General features: G+C 47.2%; 1 protein-coding gene across 1 annotated transcript in view; it reads right to left on the bottom strand.

Annotated features, from left to right (window-relative positions):
* The window catches only part of XPNPEP2 (X-prolyl aminopeptidase 2), a 40,635-nt gene extending 26,380 nt beyond the window's left edge, over nt 1–14,255 (bottom strand). The window contains exons 1-6 of the mRNA XM_061577205.1: nt 14,054–14,255; nt 7,889–8,007; nt 4,981–5,097; nt 4,085–4,148; nt 1,703–1,804; nt 801–887 (exon numbers count right to left, since the gene is read on the bottom strand). Of these exons, the coding sequence (XP_061433189.1) occupies nt 801–887; nt 1,703–1,804; nt 4,085–4,148; nt 4,981–5,097; nt 7,889–8,007; nt 14,054–14,111 (547 nt within the window). The 5' untranslated portion in view covers nt 14,112–14,255. The remainder of the gene's footprint in view (nt 1–800; nt 888–1,702; nt 1,805–4,084; nt 4,149–4,980; nt 5,098–7,888; nt 8,008–14,053) is intronic.
* Between the last annotated feature and the right edge of the window lie 2,391 nt (nt 14,256–16,646).

Raw genomic sequence — 16,646 nt, 5'->3', positions numbered from 1 at the left:
ATATTACTGTATATACACCGCAATCATAATAAGCGTCGTCGTAAAGAATATAACAAATTAACCAACTGCCCCCTCTCAATTATCCAGGGTAATGATGGGGCGGTGCTGTCCAGAGCGGCTCAGGAGCCAGGCGATGAAATCACGGGATGGGGATAGGCCAGGGGCCCCCATTGCACTGTGGTGTTTATAATCATGCGATGCTACACGCCTCTGTGTGTTGTCAAATCTACCGGTTTCTATTCTGATATTGCACACGGTGATGGCAGCAGCAGTATTATGTTCAGCAGCCCGATGATACCAATGTCGAGGTTTGCTGCTGCTCGCCACGATGAGAGGGGCTGCAGCAGAGCGAGAGTTCGTGTTGTGTTGCTGTTTGTCCTCCACCTTTGAAGGAGCGCAGACTGCAGTGGTTTACTATCTAATGTAAACTATATGTATAGAGCACCTTCACTCAAGGTGGTTGACATAGCCAAGAAAAGGGTGAGAGAACAATAGATTGGTTTATATGGCAGGGGCGTACTACAAGGACTGAGGAATGAGCGAGAGCGAAAGAGGGTAGTTAGGGATCATGCAAGGGTAGGGGAGGGACGGAAAGGAGTGGAGAGGCGAGGGGATGGAAGAGGAGGGGAATGAGCAGGAGATAAGAGGTGATGCTTCACAAGAGGAACGGAATGAGATTAAGGAGGGGGGAATGCTTCATGTCGACTCGACTGCTGGCGGGACACAGCAGCGAGGTCACCACACCCGGCAGCAGGCCCAGCGAGCTCTTGAGGACGGATCCTCCACGCAGCGCGACTCACTGATGGAGAGGACGAAGGGGTCCACTCCCACACGGCCTCCCTTCGTCGTCAACTCGAGGATCCACTTCACGACGTCGGAGGTTCCACCTGAAATTCAAGAGAGTGCGCAGATGTGCTCCCACCTACTCCCTCACAGCCTTGTATTTGTTGAGTTGCTTGCGACTATGGGATATCACGGTTGCTGAATACAGCTCCAAAGGACCAAAAACGCCAAACACTGCACAATGTATCGTGCTGAACAGCACTTGCTGCACAAATGTATTGTGCGTTCCAGAATTGGATTGCGGTTTTCGGGGTCATTCTATATTCTATTGAGGATATACATGCAATAAAATAAGCCAACCATGCTAATCGGAGGTGCGGGGCTATGGTGTGCCTCCCCGGTGGTTACCATTGTGCACCCAGCAGCAATAGGAGTACTCGAAACGTGTGTTGGTCATGTTGTGTATAAATCGAGAATCTAAATCAGGACCATGTTGAGCAGCGCATCAAAAATATGCACACACAAAAAATCCTTCACAAAATGAATGTTTCTCGAATGAGGTGGCGTGACCTGACCCAGGGTTCGGGTAGAGATTTGGTGCGATTGCTCGCGAGACACCTTTTGATGTCTTGCAAGAGGTGTTGCATTTCAGCATCACCACCATACTACTACAAAACAAGTTGCCAAAGGGATGTGGTGTTCAGTAGGGGGCAGTACATATTGCTCTCGTCTACACTGCCTTCACATGAACGCTTTGTGCCTTCACCAAGCCGCACAGACCAGCATGGTGAAGCATGCACAAGCAACGGCCATAACTGACAATTAGGCATGAGGAGGTTTTCATCCAGCAGTGGACCTGACAATTGCATTACTATTGTTGCTGTTATTGTCGTTGCTGTTGTTACTGTTGTTGTTCTACCTTTGTGCAGTTCCCAGTTACAGTCCATCTGCCTCTCGGCTTGAATCCAGTACCGGCTGTCGGTCCACAGTCCGGCTTTTGTCTTGGCCACCACGGCTATCCCTGCTCGAGGAACCAGGGAGGAAGCAGAGACAGCACCGCGCTCACTCGGTTCAATGGAAAATGCGTTTATCGCTGCATCATTATGGGCATAAATGCTCTTTATATATGTATTTTATTACTACGATTACTAATAATTTACATTTGTAAGGCACATTTTATCTATTGATCCCAATGTGGCGTCTATAGAACGCAGGAAATAAACAGAAGCAGGGTAAATGGACAGAACGAGGTGCGGGCTAAATGCCAATTTAAAAATGTGAGTTTTTATGACCGAAAAATATGTATTGAGCGACTCTGATCGCCTTATTAGCAAAGGCAAAGCGTGTTCCAAATTTCAGGAGCTGCGCAGTGGCAGAATCGTGATCAGCCCAGGAACAGAGCCTTGACCTTGGAGTTCTTAGAAGGAAATCCGAAGATCTCAGGGACCTCGTTGGAGAGTCAACAGGGATCATCAGTTCCTGCAGTATATTGCTCGTTTACCCAGGCAAGCCTCACTGAGTCTCAAGACTCTTTCAGGAGGGTCCTGCCACATTTTAGCAGCAGCAGGAGGTGGTGCTGATGTGTGTGTATAATCCCAATTAAGTAATTTCCAGTTAATGTTTCAGCATTGAAATGTTTCAGCATTTAGATGTTTGCCGAGTGCCAGATATAGCCAGTCATGGTGGATGGACTGATCGGGATGTTTTAGCTTAGCCAAATTGATGAAATTTGTTTCAAGTAAAGCCACATCTTTGCTTCCACATAGAAAAAAATGAAATCTAAGTTTTTGACCGTTGAGCCTTGTAAATTTGGGAGGCAAAAGCTTGTCTAAGTTGATAGTGTAACGTTTTGGAATATTGTTGATTGTGCCTCCTTTCCAGTAACTTGGTTTCACAAAATGTCAACTTTTAAAACCTCGGGTTTTTGACCCCTGACATTTTGAAGAAAATAAACCATCACCACGGACCATCCAAGAGGCCCCCTAATTCTTCTGGCCTACAGCAAGTGTGTGTATCTTTATATTTACATCAAGGTTTAAGTTTGTGAGCCATGCGGTAGCTTAGGGAGTAGCGCGACCAACATTGTCCAGTCTGCCAGAGAGCGGGCGTACAATGCGGTTGTTTGCAATCCGCTCCATTGTGTGGGTTCGGGTGGCCGCGGTCACCGCGCCGTGGGTCGTCATTCAATGTCCGGCTCGTGGCGGGCCCAGTGACCGTGCAGGCGCCGTCGTGAAGCGGCTCATGCAGCCACCGCGGTTTTCTTAGCAGATTAAAGTTGTGCGGATAAACGATGATATCACTTGGAGCGCACCTTGCGCTGCATCTCTCAAACCGGATGGAATCGCTCGTGGGTGCTTTGCAAGTCTGAGGCCAGCGAGCATCACTGGGAAACGGACCAACAGCTTCGATTCCACAATTCTGCGTGCCATGTCGGATTTCATCCGCCGCTGTGCAGTGTGTAACGGCTTGAATGACTGAGACAGACGTGCATTGTTATGGACGTGATGTGATTACTAGCTGCTAGAACGGATAGCAGCTTCCATTTCATATTCCTGTGCAGAATGTCAGATTTAATTGCCTTGGAGCAATGTATTTCTATTTGGGTTGCAATAATAGAGAACGTGTCAAATGTATGAATTCCTTCTATTTTTTGATTTTCCGATTCAGATCTTATGACGTGTACTATTTGCTATGAACGATTTAACTTTGCAAATCTTCTTCAAGGATTAAAAAAACAATCATGGTTCACCGAATTGAATACATCCCCGAATTAAAGCCATGTCCAGCTAAGTAGCATGCATTCAATTCAGGATTTGAGAGCGAATATTTGTGGTGAAAACATTCGCACCAAATTATATTTCTCGAACAATAGCAACGCTAAGAACTTTACATTTATAGGCCAATTTAAACTAAAGCTCACTTAGCTTATATCGCATCAAAATGCGCGGCCAGTGCTAGTGTGTTATAGCTTAAAAAGTTCCTGTATAGGCAAGCTAGATTGCTGTGAAAGTTGAATCGTGTTGTGGGAGAGACCTCTGGTATGTGGCAGACTACCATGGAGAAGATAATTCAAGACCATCTGTGCTCCAGTGGTCCCATGAGACATCACAGGGATTAACACACAAAAGGTTCATATCGAGTCTCTCTCGGTGAGCTGGATGTGGTAGGTATCGACTGCACTAGTGGTGTCCTGCAAAATATCGACGGAGAAAAATGTATCGCCGATTGTCAATTGTGTTTAGGATTGTGCCAGAAGTGGCATTGAAGCTCTTTGCTGCATAGGTGAATGTCCTGAACTCACCCGAGGAGCCAGTGAACCCAGTAATCCACGCCATGCGTGCGTCACGGGGAGCGATGTATTCACTCTGTCAAAGATAAACACAAAGATCCCCCATGTAGCTTTTAACAGGCTGAGGCAAGTTCTGTTAGCGAGTAGCACCTATGAAGGCTGTCACTGCGCCCGGCCGCCTTTGTCTCCCCAATGCTGATGTCTACACATCACACCAGGTACTCATTTTAGGGCGAGTCGACTTAGGGGCCGTCCATAAATGACGTCACGCACCTAGGGGGGGGTCAGACATTTCTGACGATGTTTTTGAGGACGGTTTGGTCTGGCCATGTTTGTTTGTTGTAGTACAGAGTTGGCCTGATAACTTTAATTTAAATTGTCTTATGGTTGTTACTGTTTGACTTGCATCCCACTGGGATTTTTGCACACAGCGTTGAAATGCAGTATTTTTTCTGGAAGACTTTGCTCTTTTTTCCAGATTTTTTTCTGTTGCGTATAGTCACTTTAAGATGTTTCTTGTTCATGTTTTTGTTTTGGTGCGGTTGCACCCGAGTCAAGAGCCGCATGGCTCACAAGGTTATCTCCATATATATAAAAGGCAAATTTGTGATTATGTGTGTCTGTTCAAAATGTTTAGCGTACTTGCCGACATGCAACAAACTTGAAATTTGCCATGTGGGTACTTTTCAGACTGTACACATGCGTCTCGGTCAGTCGACTCGTGGCACCTGGGTCTGCCCCATGGCCTCCTGCCAGCGGGCGTTCGACACTTCACGTGGCCTCAAGGTGCACATAGCCTGGCACAAGCGTCGTGGTGACGTCACCGCCACTTAGTGGCGAATGGCGGTTGTTGCTGTTGTGTGTATGTGAGCGCGTGTGTGTGTGGTTAACACCGCGAGCGTTGGCACCATGTGAGAGTCGGAGGCTGGGATGATGTAGACGTCCAGGTTGTAGGAGACATTGCTCATCAGCTGACGCAGACCCAGGAGGCGCTGCTGGGTGATGGTAACGGTGGGGGGCAGGAACTGCGCGGCACAGGCAGGGGGAGAGCACCTTCACTCGCGCATCTTCACTCGCGCATCTTCACTCGCGCATCTTCACTCGCGCACCTTCACTCGCGCACCTTCACTCGCGCACCTTCACTCGCGCACCTTCACTCGCGCACCTTCACTCGCGCACCTTCACTCGCGCACCTTCACTCGCGCACCTTCACTCGCGCACCTTCACTCGCGCACCTTCACTCGCGCACCTTCACTCGCGCACCTTCACTCGCGCACCTTCACTCGCGCACCTTCACTCGCGCACCTTCACTCGCGCACCTTCACTCGCGCACCTTCACTCGCGCACCTTCACTCGCGCACCTTCACTCGCGCACCTTCACTCGCACAAAGACACGGACACCCCGCATAGCCTCGAGACTGTTGAGGCAAAGATTTGTATGTAAGTTGAACTTCTTTTCCACCGTACGTAGCCAAGCATGCTAATCGGAGGTGCGAGTAGCGCCTACGAAGGCTAGCATGGCACACGAGGAAGTGGGTGCCCAGCACCATGCCCGGCCACCTTTAACTCACCGCACCAGTACTAATTTGAGGCTGAGTCTACCTAGGGGAGGCCCAGGACCGGTTCAGGTAATCATCAATGGGAATCGCACTCGGTTCGCCGGGTTCGTAGCGCAGCGTGCGAACCACACCGTCACCGCTCCCCACATGCAACTCGGAGACAGCCGCACATCACCCAGACGCACATCACGTGTCTCCTGGGCTGTGCTCCTGTGCCGTTTAACTGCATCCTGTGATTGTGTTACCCAAAGATAAACGGGAAGCCACCTCAACAATTCCTCTTCGCTCCACCAGTCGATCGCTCAATCTCCGCTGCTGCACAACGTCTGGAGCTCGCTCTCCCCCAGCCTTCCGTGCTGTTGACTCCATGCCCCCTGCTCAAGACCTTAATGCATTGTTTTATTTGCCTACGACCGACTGCTTTCATATTTTATATATTTAAAACATAGTTTTTTTGGCTGGCACGCAGGCAAGTATTTCCATAAAATAAAGATTCCCTCTGTTGATGGGCAGTGCCTTGCACAGACTTTTGTCAATCCACTGCTGGATGAGTCCCCCCCCCCTTCCGTGCATAGTACAACACAGAAATGGATTCTTCTTCATTGCCCTCTGCTGCACACTACGTAGCCCCAGAGTCTATAACACCTCTTTTTCATGGTGGTTGTTTATGTTCAAACTGACTTCATTAACATACATGCATGAACTCTATTTAGGAATTAATTTATGACGTTTTTATAAAATTACAGGTGTAATCTTATAACATTCATCAATTATTTGTCTCCATTAATGGTTCTTGGTCGAGTTTCATAAACGATGGATTTGAGGTGACCCTACAGCAAGTAGAAATATAAATATTAATGATAGATAAAATATGAACGGTAATAATAGATACTATATTTACAATAAACAGATAGAATACAAAATAAAAATTTCATAATTCCAGTGGTAAAATAAATGTAATAACCTTGTGTCCTGACTTTTGGGCCACCCTGTACAACAGGCATCGTCATGGTATGAGATCGAACCCACGTTCTCCTACATAGCAGGCGAGGGAGATACATTTCCTCACCAGCACGGTGCTCCAATTAAACATTACGCAAAGAGTTAGTCTCTTGTTAAAACACGGTGACCAGGAGTTGAACCCGATACTAGTTGTGAAACTGGCATTGCACCAGGCCACGCGAGGAGGCTATTAGGATTTCTCGTTTTCTTTATACACTTGTGCTATGAACGTTCATGTCAAGAGATGCAAGCAACCTCGTTTGAACTCCTAAAGCAAGCAGTGCACTACCCTGTGACACAACTAGTTCTGAAGTGATTGACTTCGGACTGTATCTGCACTATTAAGGACAACTTTAATTGGCTGTGTCATGTGGTTTAACAACACATTAATATATATGCGCTCTAACCCAAGAAAACCTTTATTATAGATATTTGTTGCGAAAGCCTTTTTTGTGTTAAACTGATATCTTTGGAGATCAACTTCCTTGCTACTACTCCTCCACGACATCCTCCTGAATAGTCACAGTCGACACCTGACCGCGTTTACACCTTGTGCTTTCCCAGATGTCCCACCTGGCCTCATTGGCCGTGGAACAGAGCCTAATAAAACGTTCCCACAGGCGAGGTTGGATGTTATGGCTTTTCAAATCAGTGCTTACAACACCGACTTATTTTTAAATTGGTGGTCCTGCTAGTTGTCACTCGGGCTCAGGCGGAAACATTTGTGAGATTATTGGGTATGGCGGTCGCAGACTCCAGGATTCAGTATTTTACGAATCTTGGCACCAAACTCAACCAGAATATATCGTTCGATCACCATGTGCAAAATATAGTCAGGTCCTGCAATTTTCATATCAGGGCTCTACGACACATTCGACCACTATTGAGTCGTGACATAGCCAACACGGTTGCGTGTAGCGTAGTATTGACAAAGCTCGATTATGGCAACTCATTCCTCTACCGGACGTTTGCCAAAAACGTTACCAAACTGCAGCGTGTAAAAAAAGAATTGGCACGTGTCGTGACGGATACTGCAAGATGCGAACATGTCCGTCCAGTGCTCACCGAGCTGCATTGACTTCTGGTTGTCGAACGAATAGCCTCACTCTAGACCAGTGCTTCTCAAAGCGTGCTGCCTTCTTATGTTAAAGGTGATCGTCAGCGCCACGTTCCAATGGGGAAAGGAGAGGGGGGGGGGGTACATGTGGGGTCCGCGGGTACACTGACGGGTTAAGAGCCACCGCTGTCCACTCACTGGTGGGCTGACGGTGCAGTCCCGCACGTCTTGTTCGTCTCTGGGGGCAGCAGCAACAGCCTCCACTTGCTCGTTGGCCCTGCGCTGTCTCAGCAGCAGAGACGCGTCCCCCAAGAGGGCTGTGAGTGGGAACACCACAGCACGGTGAGCTCATACGTGACTGAGTGTATGTGTGTGTATGTTGAACTTCTTTCATACATAGCCAACGGCACTAATAGGAGGTGCGGGAAAAGGTCAACAATCTTAATACAAAAAAAAATTCTCTTAAAAATGTGTTTTCAATGTAGATTTAGCATCAGTGTCTTCATAATATTGGAAGAGCGTTCCAAACAGCCGCAGAAGCGCATCTGAAAAGCACGCGAAGAAGTGACTCTCTTTGTTCAATGGTCAGAGTGATATGCTTTGGATCTTTTGGTAAAGTCACGTAGATATAATAATAATAAAGTGAATACAAATAAAAGCCATAACGTTTCGATCACAACACAAGCGATCGTCTTCAGGAGGAGAGAGGGGGAAGGTCACCGAAGGTAACCGTTTTTAAAGGTTTAAAAAAATAGGCGTGGCACAAGAGCTCCGGTAGCGGAACGAAGTAGGCGCGGCATATGTGACCTGGGGTAAGGTCAAAGGAAAACACAAATCAAGTCATGACTTGACCTGTGCTCCCTTGACAAGAATACACAAATCAAGTCATGACCCAAAGTGGTTGATGACATCTTTCCAATGATTGCTGAGTTTGTACCCATCCTCTCGGTTGAAATTGTGTCCGTGTCTGTATAAATGGATGGCTTCATGAACGAATCTTTGTTGATAGCCAGTGGGTTTGCAAAGTACAATCGTCTTACAGAAATCAATTTCGTGTGAGCCAGCCGCATTAAAATAATGACCAGCCACGGCAGAAGTATTGGTCCTACCGTGTTTCAAATCTGCCTTTCCCCAATGTAACTGCTGCCACAAATACAACTTAGTTTGCAGACGCCAGGATATTGCATGTCAGGGATCTTGTCCTTTACAGATAGGATCAGATCATGAATTTTATGTACTGTGTTAAATCGGACCTGGATCTTGTGATTGTTCATGATTTTGGAAATATTTTTAGTTACCCCTGCTATGTATGACAAGGTGATGGTTTTGATTTAATCCTCAGATGGCTCCTTCCTCACGGTTGGAGTGATGGCTTTGCGGATTGTGTCGTCAGAATATCCATTCGCCTTCAAAACTTGGTGCAGGGGCGGTTTCTTCATTAGGGCGATTGGGCAACGCACCACCAATGTCATTCAACCACAGAGTTACGCTCGCTGTTACTGTGCCTCTGGATATAGTCCAATCAGCGTCATGTCACGTTCTGTGGAGTACCGCCTCTTTTTGGGCGATTTCACTCTGGCTGAGAATCGCCCAGAGTGTTCCCATAGACTTACATTCAAAGATGTTTTTTTTCGAACGGCGGGCGCTCCAATGCATTCTCTATGACTTCCGGGAGGGCTCGCACTAACGTGCTTACGTCATCATACGTAAGCACGTTTCAGTCAACAATATTATTTGTCGCCACCTAGTGGAATCTTTAATAAAAGAAACTGAGTGGATTGTAATAATAGTGAGTATAGAAACAAACAAGATGTATTGTAAGAGTCACTTTATTTTTCATTAATATTAAAGTAGTGAAGTTGCCTTTACATGCTTAAGCTGTTAATGTATCCATTGCATGGGTGGACCTTATCCTTATCAATCATCCAGACATTTGCCCTCCCTGAAAGATTTTGCAGGAGCCGCCACTGGCTTGGTGTATATGTTTGCCTTCACTGGTTAGGTGTTCATGGTCAGAGATATATTAAGCTCTATGGTGTAGAGTTTTCATGAGGGATTTATTCTAGGATGGATGGTGGCGGGAGTCAAGTTTTAGGTAGACATCAGTATGGGTTGCTTTCCTGTAGACAGAATGGCTCATTGAGCCATCTGGTCTCTTTTTGATTAGTACATCCAAGAAAGGTAGCATACCATCCTTTTATACCTCCATGGTGAATTTGATGGCTGGGTGTATGGAATTGATGTGGTTCAGTGATTTGCATTGTGTAATACAGAGCCTTGCCTGGAACTAACAACCATATCGAACAGCGAGAGGGTCTTTGGCAGTGGACATTTGGCAGTTTACCAACATTGGTTCAAGCGAGCCTGGCTCAGCTGATGAGGCACTTGAATTTCAAGACTTGTCCAGAGAGTTGCCTGTACTGTATTAAAGAAATGCTCATAAAAAAACACTCACTCCCGAAGGGCCGCGAGGGCAATGGGATGTGTAAAAAAATATTTCCTGTTGAGGGACAACTAGGGGAAGTCGGAGAATTGTCTGTTTATTTATTTTGTCACTAAATGAATAACGCCTTGTTCCCATAATTGTGTCTTCACATAAAGTACATTTTACACATCCCATCGGTCACACAATCTTCTGGGAGTGCATCTATAACCTGCCGCATAAGATGTTGAACGTATTGAATAAGGCCATATGCCTAGAAACAAATCAACATGAATGCGAGTCAGGTTTTGTCAGATGTCGCAAGTTTAGCCGCCTTGGGCCTGGATTGTGCTTGGATGGCTGACACATGCAATGCCCCACACTCGTCGTTAAGTAGCTTAAGGAGCTACGTGGTGGGTTGCGCATGCCGGTGGAGCAACATCCGTTGTTGCACTCTACTATGCTCCAACATCTATGCTCGATGAGCACCGAGGTCTAGTATGGTCAAATAACTATCACGAGCTGCACACATGCACACACTATATTTTAAAGCAAACTACGGACAGAATTATTGTCAACATTTCCATCAAGGCGTCTTGAAGGTGATAATTATTCAAGTGTCAAGTGTGCTACCTAACCAAAGTGGCCTGGTGTCATTGTTCTTACCGCTCATCAGCCGAGCTGACGTAGGTTGCATAATTGTCACGTGCGTGACAATGATAATTGCTTTGCAGACAGGAATTGACGCAGCTGACCGCATTGCATCGTGGACGTTAATTTTTGGATTCTGGTCAGCAAGCCAGTGGAGACCTACGGCTCTGGCCAGGAAGACGTCAGAGTTGCTTGAGGCAATCATCTTGTCCGAGTCATCCATGGACATGGCACGTGCTCTGGTTTAGGGTCTCTACTCTGCTTTCCAACCCAATAGTATTACAATTGCAATACAAACAATTGTATTGCAATTGTTCCGAAGAGTCGTTACCGGAAACCTCGGCCTAATACCGCATTCTCTAGACTCTGAGAATCCCCAGACAGTAAGACGAACCCTAAACGTGAGTTCGTTGACCATACAGTTTTACGAATATGGTCACATACCCACACTCCGACACATCTACACATTCAAAGACACACACACATATTCCCCAATATAGGATGTAACAGACTGTAGTGGCAAGCGCCGTGCGTGGGCGCCGGTTAATGCCGGCACGACATACGCCAGGCCGCCTTTGTCCCCCCAATGCTGATGTTTACACATCACACCAGGTATTCATTTAAGGCAGAGTCGACTTAGGGGAGACTCAAGACAAGTTCATATATTTATCACCAATGTGTTCGTGAGCGCAGTGGGATAACCACGCACACACATCTACCACATGGTGAGACGCGCGTCGAGCTTGGCTTTAAGATACAGCAAAGAAAGTGCGTCCTGGAATGCCGAGCGGTATTATTCTGATTCAACTTTATTCGCGTGTGACTGCATGTGGCGCAGTTTTCATTATTTTGGTTCAGAGAAATATTTCTGCGTGGAGTTGCTATTATCTCTCCCTGCTCTGCATGAGTTTCCTACTATAGAAAAATAAAATCCCATCAAATGTAACTGGTATTGGCCTAAACACCCCAATGCTGAAATATATCAGCTGCAAATCATTAAATGTGGATGAGACAGCAGCAACATCGCTCCCAACTGCCACCCTCCTTAAAACGAGTCTTGAAACTGAGTGAAGCTTTCCTGGGTAAATGAGCATCATGATAAACAATAATAACCAGTTAATATATAAGTCCCCCTCCTTGCACCCGATCTTTGTAGACCACACTCAGTCGCACCCGAATAAAGTTGAAATATGCATTTTAAAAAAAATCTGCAGACACCACCAATCCAGGGGATGTGCTGCATTGTTGTCAGCGTTGATGATGGACACGACGAGTCGTATTATTTGTAAAAAGACAATGGCAACAAGGGGCCTTCAAATAAGGGAAGTGGCTATATCTGCGATCAAAGTGGCGCAACAGCAATCGTTCAACCTCGTGAGGTCTCGAGGTTGAGCCTGGAAAGTGCTTGGAAGGGTGACCACAATGCACGTGGTGGACAGCAGAGATTAATTGTAGAAAAAAATCCGATGATGGTTTGCTGTTCTTCTGTCTTCTTGCACTCATATCCCCCCACCTTGACGACGCGATGAGGTATGGTCAACCAATCCTCTGCTAACCCCTATAATCCGCACGGCTTATAGTTGTTAGCAGTGGATTGATATAAGGGCATTGATTAGGAGCAGAAAGGGAAATTCATTTGTAGTGGTGTTACGGGACAAACACACATCGGTTACAGCTGTAGTGGTGTTACGGGACAAACACACAGCTAGCGTGCAGTGTTCGCGAGCCGAAGTCCGAAGACCCAGTTGAAGACTGAAGACTGGCTAGATAGACCCTGGAACTCCTCTGACCCGCAGTTCAGGGCCGGGCAGAGCAAGCCGGCGGTGTGACCCCAGAGCTTCAGAGCCGACGTCCTTCGACGGGCCGGGTCTGTGTGGCTGGTGGTCGGGACCTGAGCCTTGGCTGGGCCAGGTCAGGTAGCCTCCTCTAGAGCCCTTAGCGGAGAACCTGGGAGCGTAGGTAGATATGCAGATAGCCTAGGGGTGTATCCCAGTATAGTACGTGTGAAGGGGCCGTTACCCCTTCAAAAGTTGTATACGTTGCCCGTTAAAGTGTTATTAAGATATAATAAACAGCGTTGCCTCCATTTTGCCGTCTCTGTCGAGTCAGAACTCACTACATATTGAATTGAATGCTGTTCGAATGTTGTAATTGGGTCGTGCAGCCTACGTGATGTGGAGCGCACTGCTAAACGAAGAGGACGTTTTGAAAGTTCTCAGCATAAAATATAATATTTTCAAATATTTCCCAATCAAATACAGAATATGTATATACCGAATTACCTAAATTATAAGACGCACCCCTGAAATTATGTCCGTTGTTGATTAAGTTATGCAAATCGTATCACGAAAATAAATATCCCCCGTATAGCCTTAAGATACCTTTGGGACAAGTGCTGTTCAGCCACACCTCTGCAGAACCGAACCGGCCAATACCACGCCCGGCCGCGTTTCCCTCCTTCCTAGTGGCGATGTTTACACATCACACCAGGTACTCATTTGCGGCTGAGTCGACCTAGGGGAAGCCCAGGGCCAGTACAAATAATCATCACTGGCGTTCGCCGTGAGCGGAAATCGAACTCGGTTCGCTGGCTTCGTAGCGCAGCGCGCTAGCCACTACACTACCGCTCCCCACGACAACAGTAACAACCGACATTGGCCACGAAGTAGCGGTGACGTCTACCACAGCTCTTGTGCCAGGCTAGGTGCACTTTGAGGCACGTGAAGTGTCGAAGGCATGATGCTGGTAGGAAGTTACGGGTCCAACCCAGGTGCTATGGGATGACTGGCTGATATGGCAGCTGCATGACCTGCGTCACCTTGCGACGTTTTAGTCGCTCGACGCTCTGCTTGTTCTTGTGAGGGTCGCTCCTCTGCCCTCCACTCCCCCCACACACACACTCACCTACCGCATGATAAGACGCACCCCCAACTTTGTTCTGATAAAAAAAATACAGGGGAGATGAGCTGGAGGAGACGGATGTGCGTTTTACCAAAATCATCGGATTCCTCCATTATTATTAATTTATGATGGAGGAATCCGATGAGCTGGAAAGCTCTTTTTCACAGATGTCCATTCGGGGCGGATCAGAATGTTACAACAACAAACAATACAAACACGATAGGAGTGCAGAATGCAGGCAAGGTCAATACGTCGTTTAAAATATCTACACAAATAAAACTAAACAATAGTTGGATCTTACCAGGTAACGCCACAAATGATAGCTCAACAAAGTGGCTTATCACGTGGACGTGTGTGATGCGCGTGTGAGACGCGGCAGCAGCGCTCACCGTGCAAGAGGAGGACGAGGGGCAGGCAGAGCCGCCGCAGGGCGGCGTGGCCGGCCATCCCGCGCGCGATCAGCGTGGTGGAGTCGAGGTTCAGGTTCAGCTGCGGCTGCTGCTGCTGCCGCTGGCCCTGTGCGAACTGCTGCGGTCTGGCCAAGGCGCGTCGCAGCGCGGAGGCTGGCTGCCCCGTCTCAGAACCCACCGGGTAAATGATTACAGGAGGATCCTTGGACTCTTGCTGAGGTTGTTTTGACTTTTTTTCCGCGCAGAATACATGGTCGAGGTCAAAGGGTAGCGATCGTATTCTCAACCCAGTGCGTGGGGTGTGCATCGTATGTCACGCAGCATATCATCACAAGTCGGTATGATGGCTCTTAGTATGTCACGCAGCCTATCATCACACAGTCGGTATGATGACTCTTAGTATGTCACGCAGTCTATCATCACAAGTCGGTATGATGACTCGTAGTATGTCACGCAGCCTATCATCACACAGTCGGTATGATGGCTCTTAGTATGTCACGCAGTCGATCATCACACAGTCGGTATGAGAACTCTTAGTATGTCACGCAGTCTATCGTCGCACAGTCGGTATGATGGCTCTTAGTATGTCACGCAGTCGATCATCACACAGTCGGTATGAGAACTCTTAGTATGTCACGCAGCCTATCATCACACAGGCGGTATGATGGCTCTTAGTATGTCACGCAGTCTATCATCACAAGTCGGTATGATGGCTCTTAGTATGTCACGCAGTCTATCATCACACAGTCGGTATGATGGCTCTTAGTATGTCACGCAGTCGATCATCACACAGTCGGTATGATGGATCTTAGTATGTCACGCAGTCGATCATCACACAGTCGGTATGATGGATCTTAGTATGTCACGCAGTCTATCATCACAAGTCGGTATGATGACTCGTAGTATGTCACGCAGCCTATCATCACACAGTCGGTATGATGGCTCTTAGTATGTCACGCAGCCTATCATCACAAGTCGGTATGATGGCTCTTAGTATGTCACGCAGTCTATCATCACAAGTCGGTATGATGGCTCTTAGTATGTCACGCAGTCTATCATCACACAGTCGGTATGATGGCTCTTAGTATGTCACGCAGTCGATCATCACACAGTCGGTATGATGGCTCTTAGTATGTCACGCAGTCGATCATCACACAGTCGGTATGAGAACTCTTAGTATGTGACGCAGTCTATCGTCGCACAGTCGGTATGATGGCTCTTAGTATGTCACGCAGTCTATCATCACACAGTCGGTATGATGGCTCTTAGTATGTCACGAAGTCGATCATCACACAGTCGGTATGATGGATCTTAGTATGTCACGCAGTCGATCATCACACAGGCGGTATGATGGATCTTAGTATGTCACGCAGTCGATCATCACACAGTCGGTATGATGACTCGTAGTATGTCACGCAGCCTATCATCACACAGGCGGTATGATGGCTCTTAGTATGTCACGCAGTCGATCATCACACAGTCGGTATGATGGCTCTTAGTATGTCACGCAGTCGATCATCACACAGTCGGTATGAGAACTCTTAGTATGTCACGCAGTCTATCGTCGCACAGTCGGTATGATGGCTCTTAGTATGTCACGCAGTCTATCATCACACAGTCGGTATGATGGCTCTTAGTATGTCACGCAGTCGATCATCACACAGTCGGTATGATGGATCTTAGTATGTCACGCAGTCGATCATCACACAGGCGGTATGATGGATCTTAGTATGTCACGCAGTCGATCATCACACAGGCGGTATGATGACTCGTAGTATGTCACGCAGTCGATCATCACACAGTCGGTATGATGACTCGTAGTATGTCACGCAGCCTATCATCACACAGTCGGTATGATGACTCTTAGTATGTTACGCAGTCGATCATCGCACAGTCGGTATGATGACTCTTAGTATGTCACGCAGTCGATCATCGCACAGTCGGTATGATGGCTCTTAGTATGTCACGCAGTCTATCATCACACAGTCGGTATGATGGCTCTTAGTATGTCACGCAGTCGATCATCACACAGTCGGTATGATGGCTCTTAGTATGTCACGCAGTCGATCATCACACAGTCGGTATGAGAACTCTTAGTATGTCACGCAGTCTATCATCACACAGTCGGTATGATGGATCTTAGTATGTCACGCAGTCTATCATCACACAGTCGGTATGATGGCTCTTAGTATGTCACGCAGTCGATCATCACACAGTCGGTATGATGGATCTTAGTATGTCACGCAGTCGATCATCACACAGTCGGTATGATGGCTCTTAGTATGTCACGCAGTCGATCATCGCACAGTCGGTATGATGACTCTTAGTATGTCACGCAGTCGATCATCGCACAGTCGGTATGATGACTCTTAGTATGTCACGCAGCCTATCATCACACAGTCGGTATGATGACTCTTAGTATGTCACGCAGTCGATCATCGCACAGTCGGTATGATGACTCTTAGTATGTCACGCAGCCTATCATCACACAGTCGGTGTGATGGCTCTTAGTATGTCACGCAGCCTATCATCACAAGTCGGTATGATGACTCTTAGTATGTCACGCAGCCTA

Source organism: Lethenteron reissneri, chromosome 63 (assembly GCF_015708825.2).
Source record: "Lethenteron reissneri isolate LAM-NWPU_2019-01 chromosome 63, ASM1570882v1, whole genome shotgun sequence".
NCBI classification, from domain to species: Eukaryota; Metazoa; Chordata; class Hyperoartia; order Petromyzontiformes; family Petromyzontidae; genus Lethenteron; species Lethenteron reissneri.
This window is presented reverse-complemented; position numbering and strand designations above follow the sequence as displayed.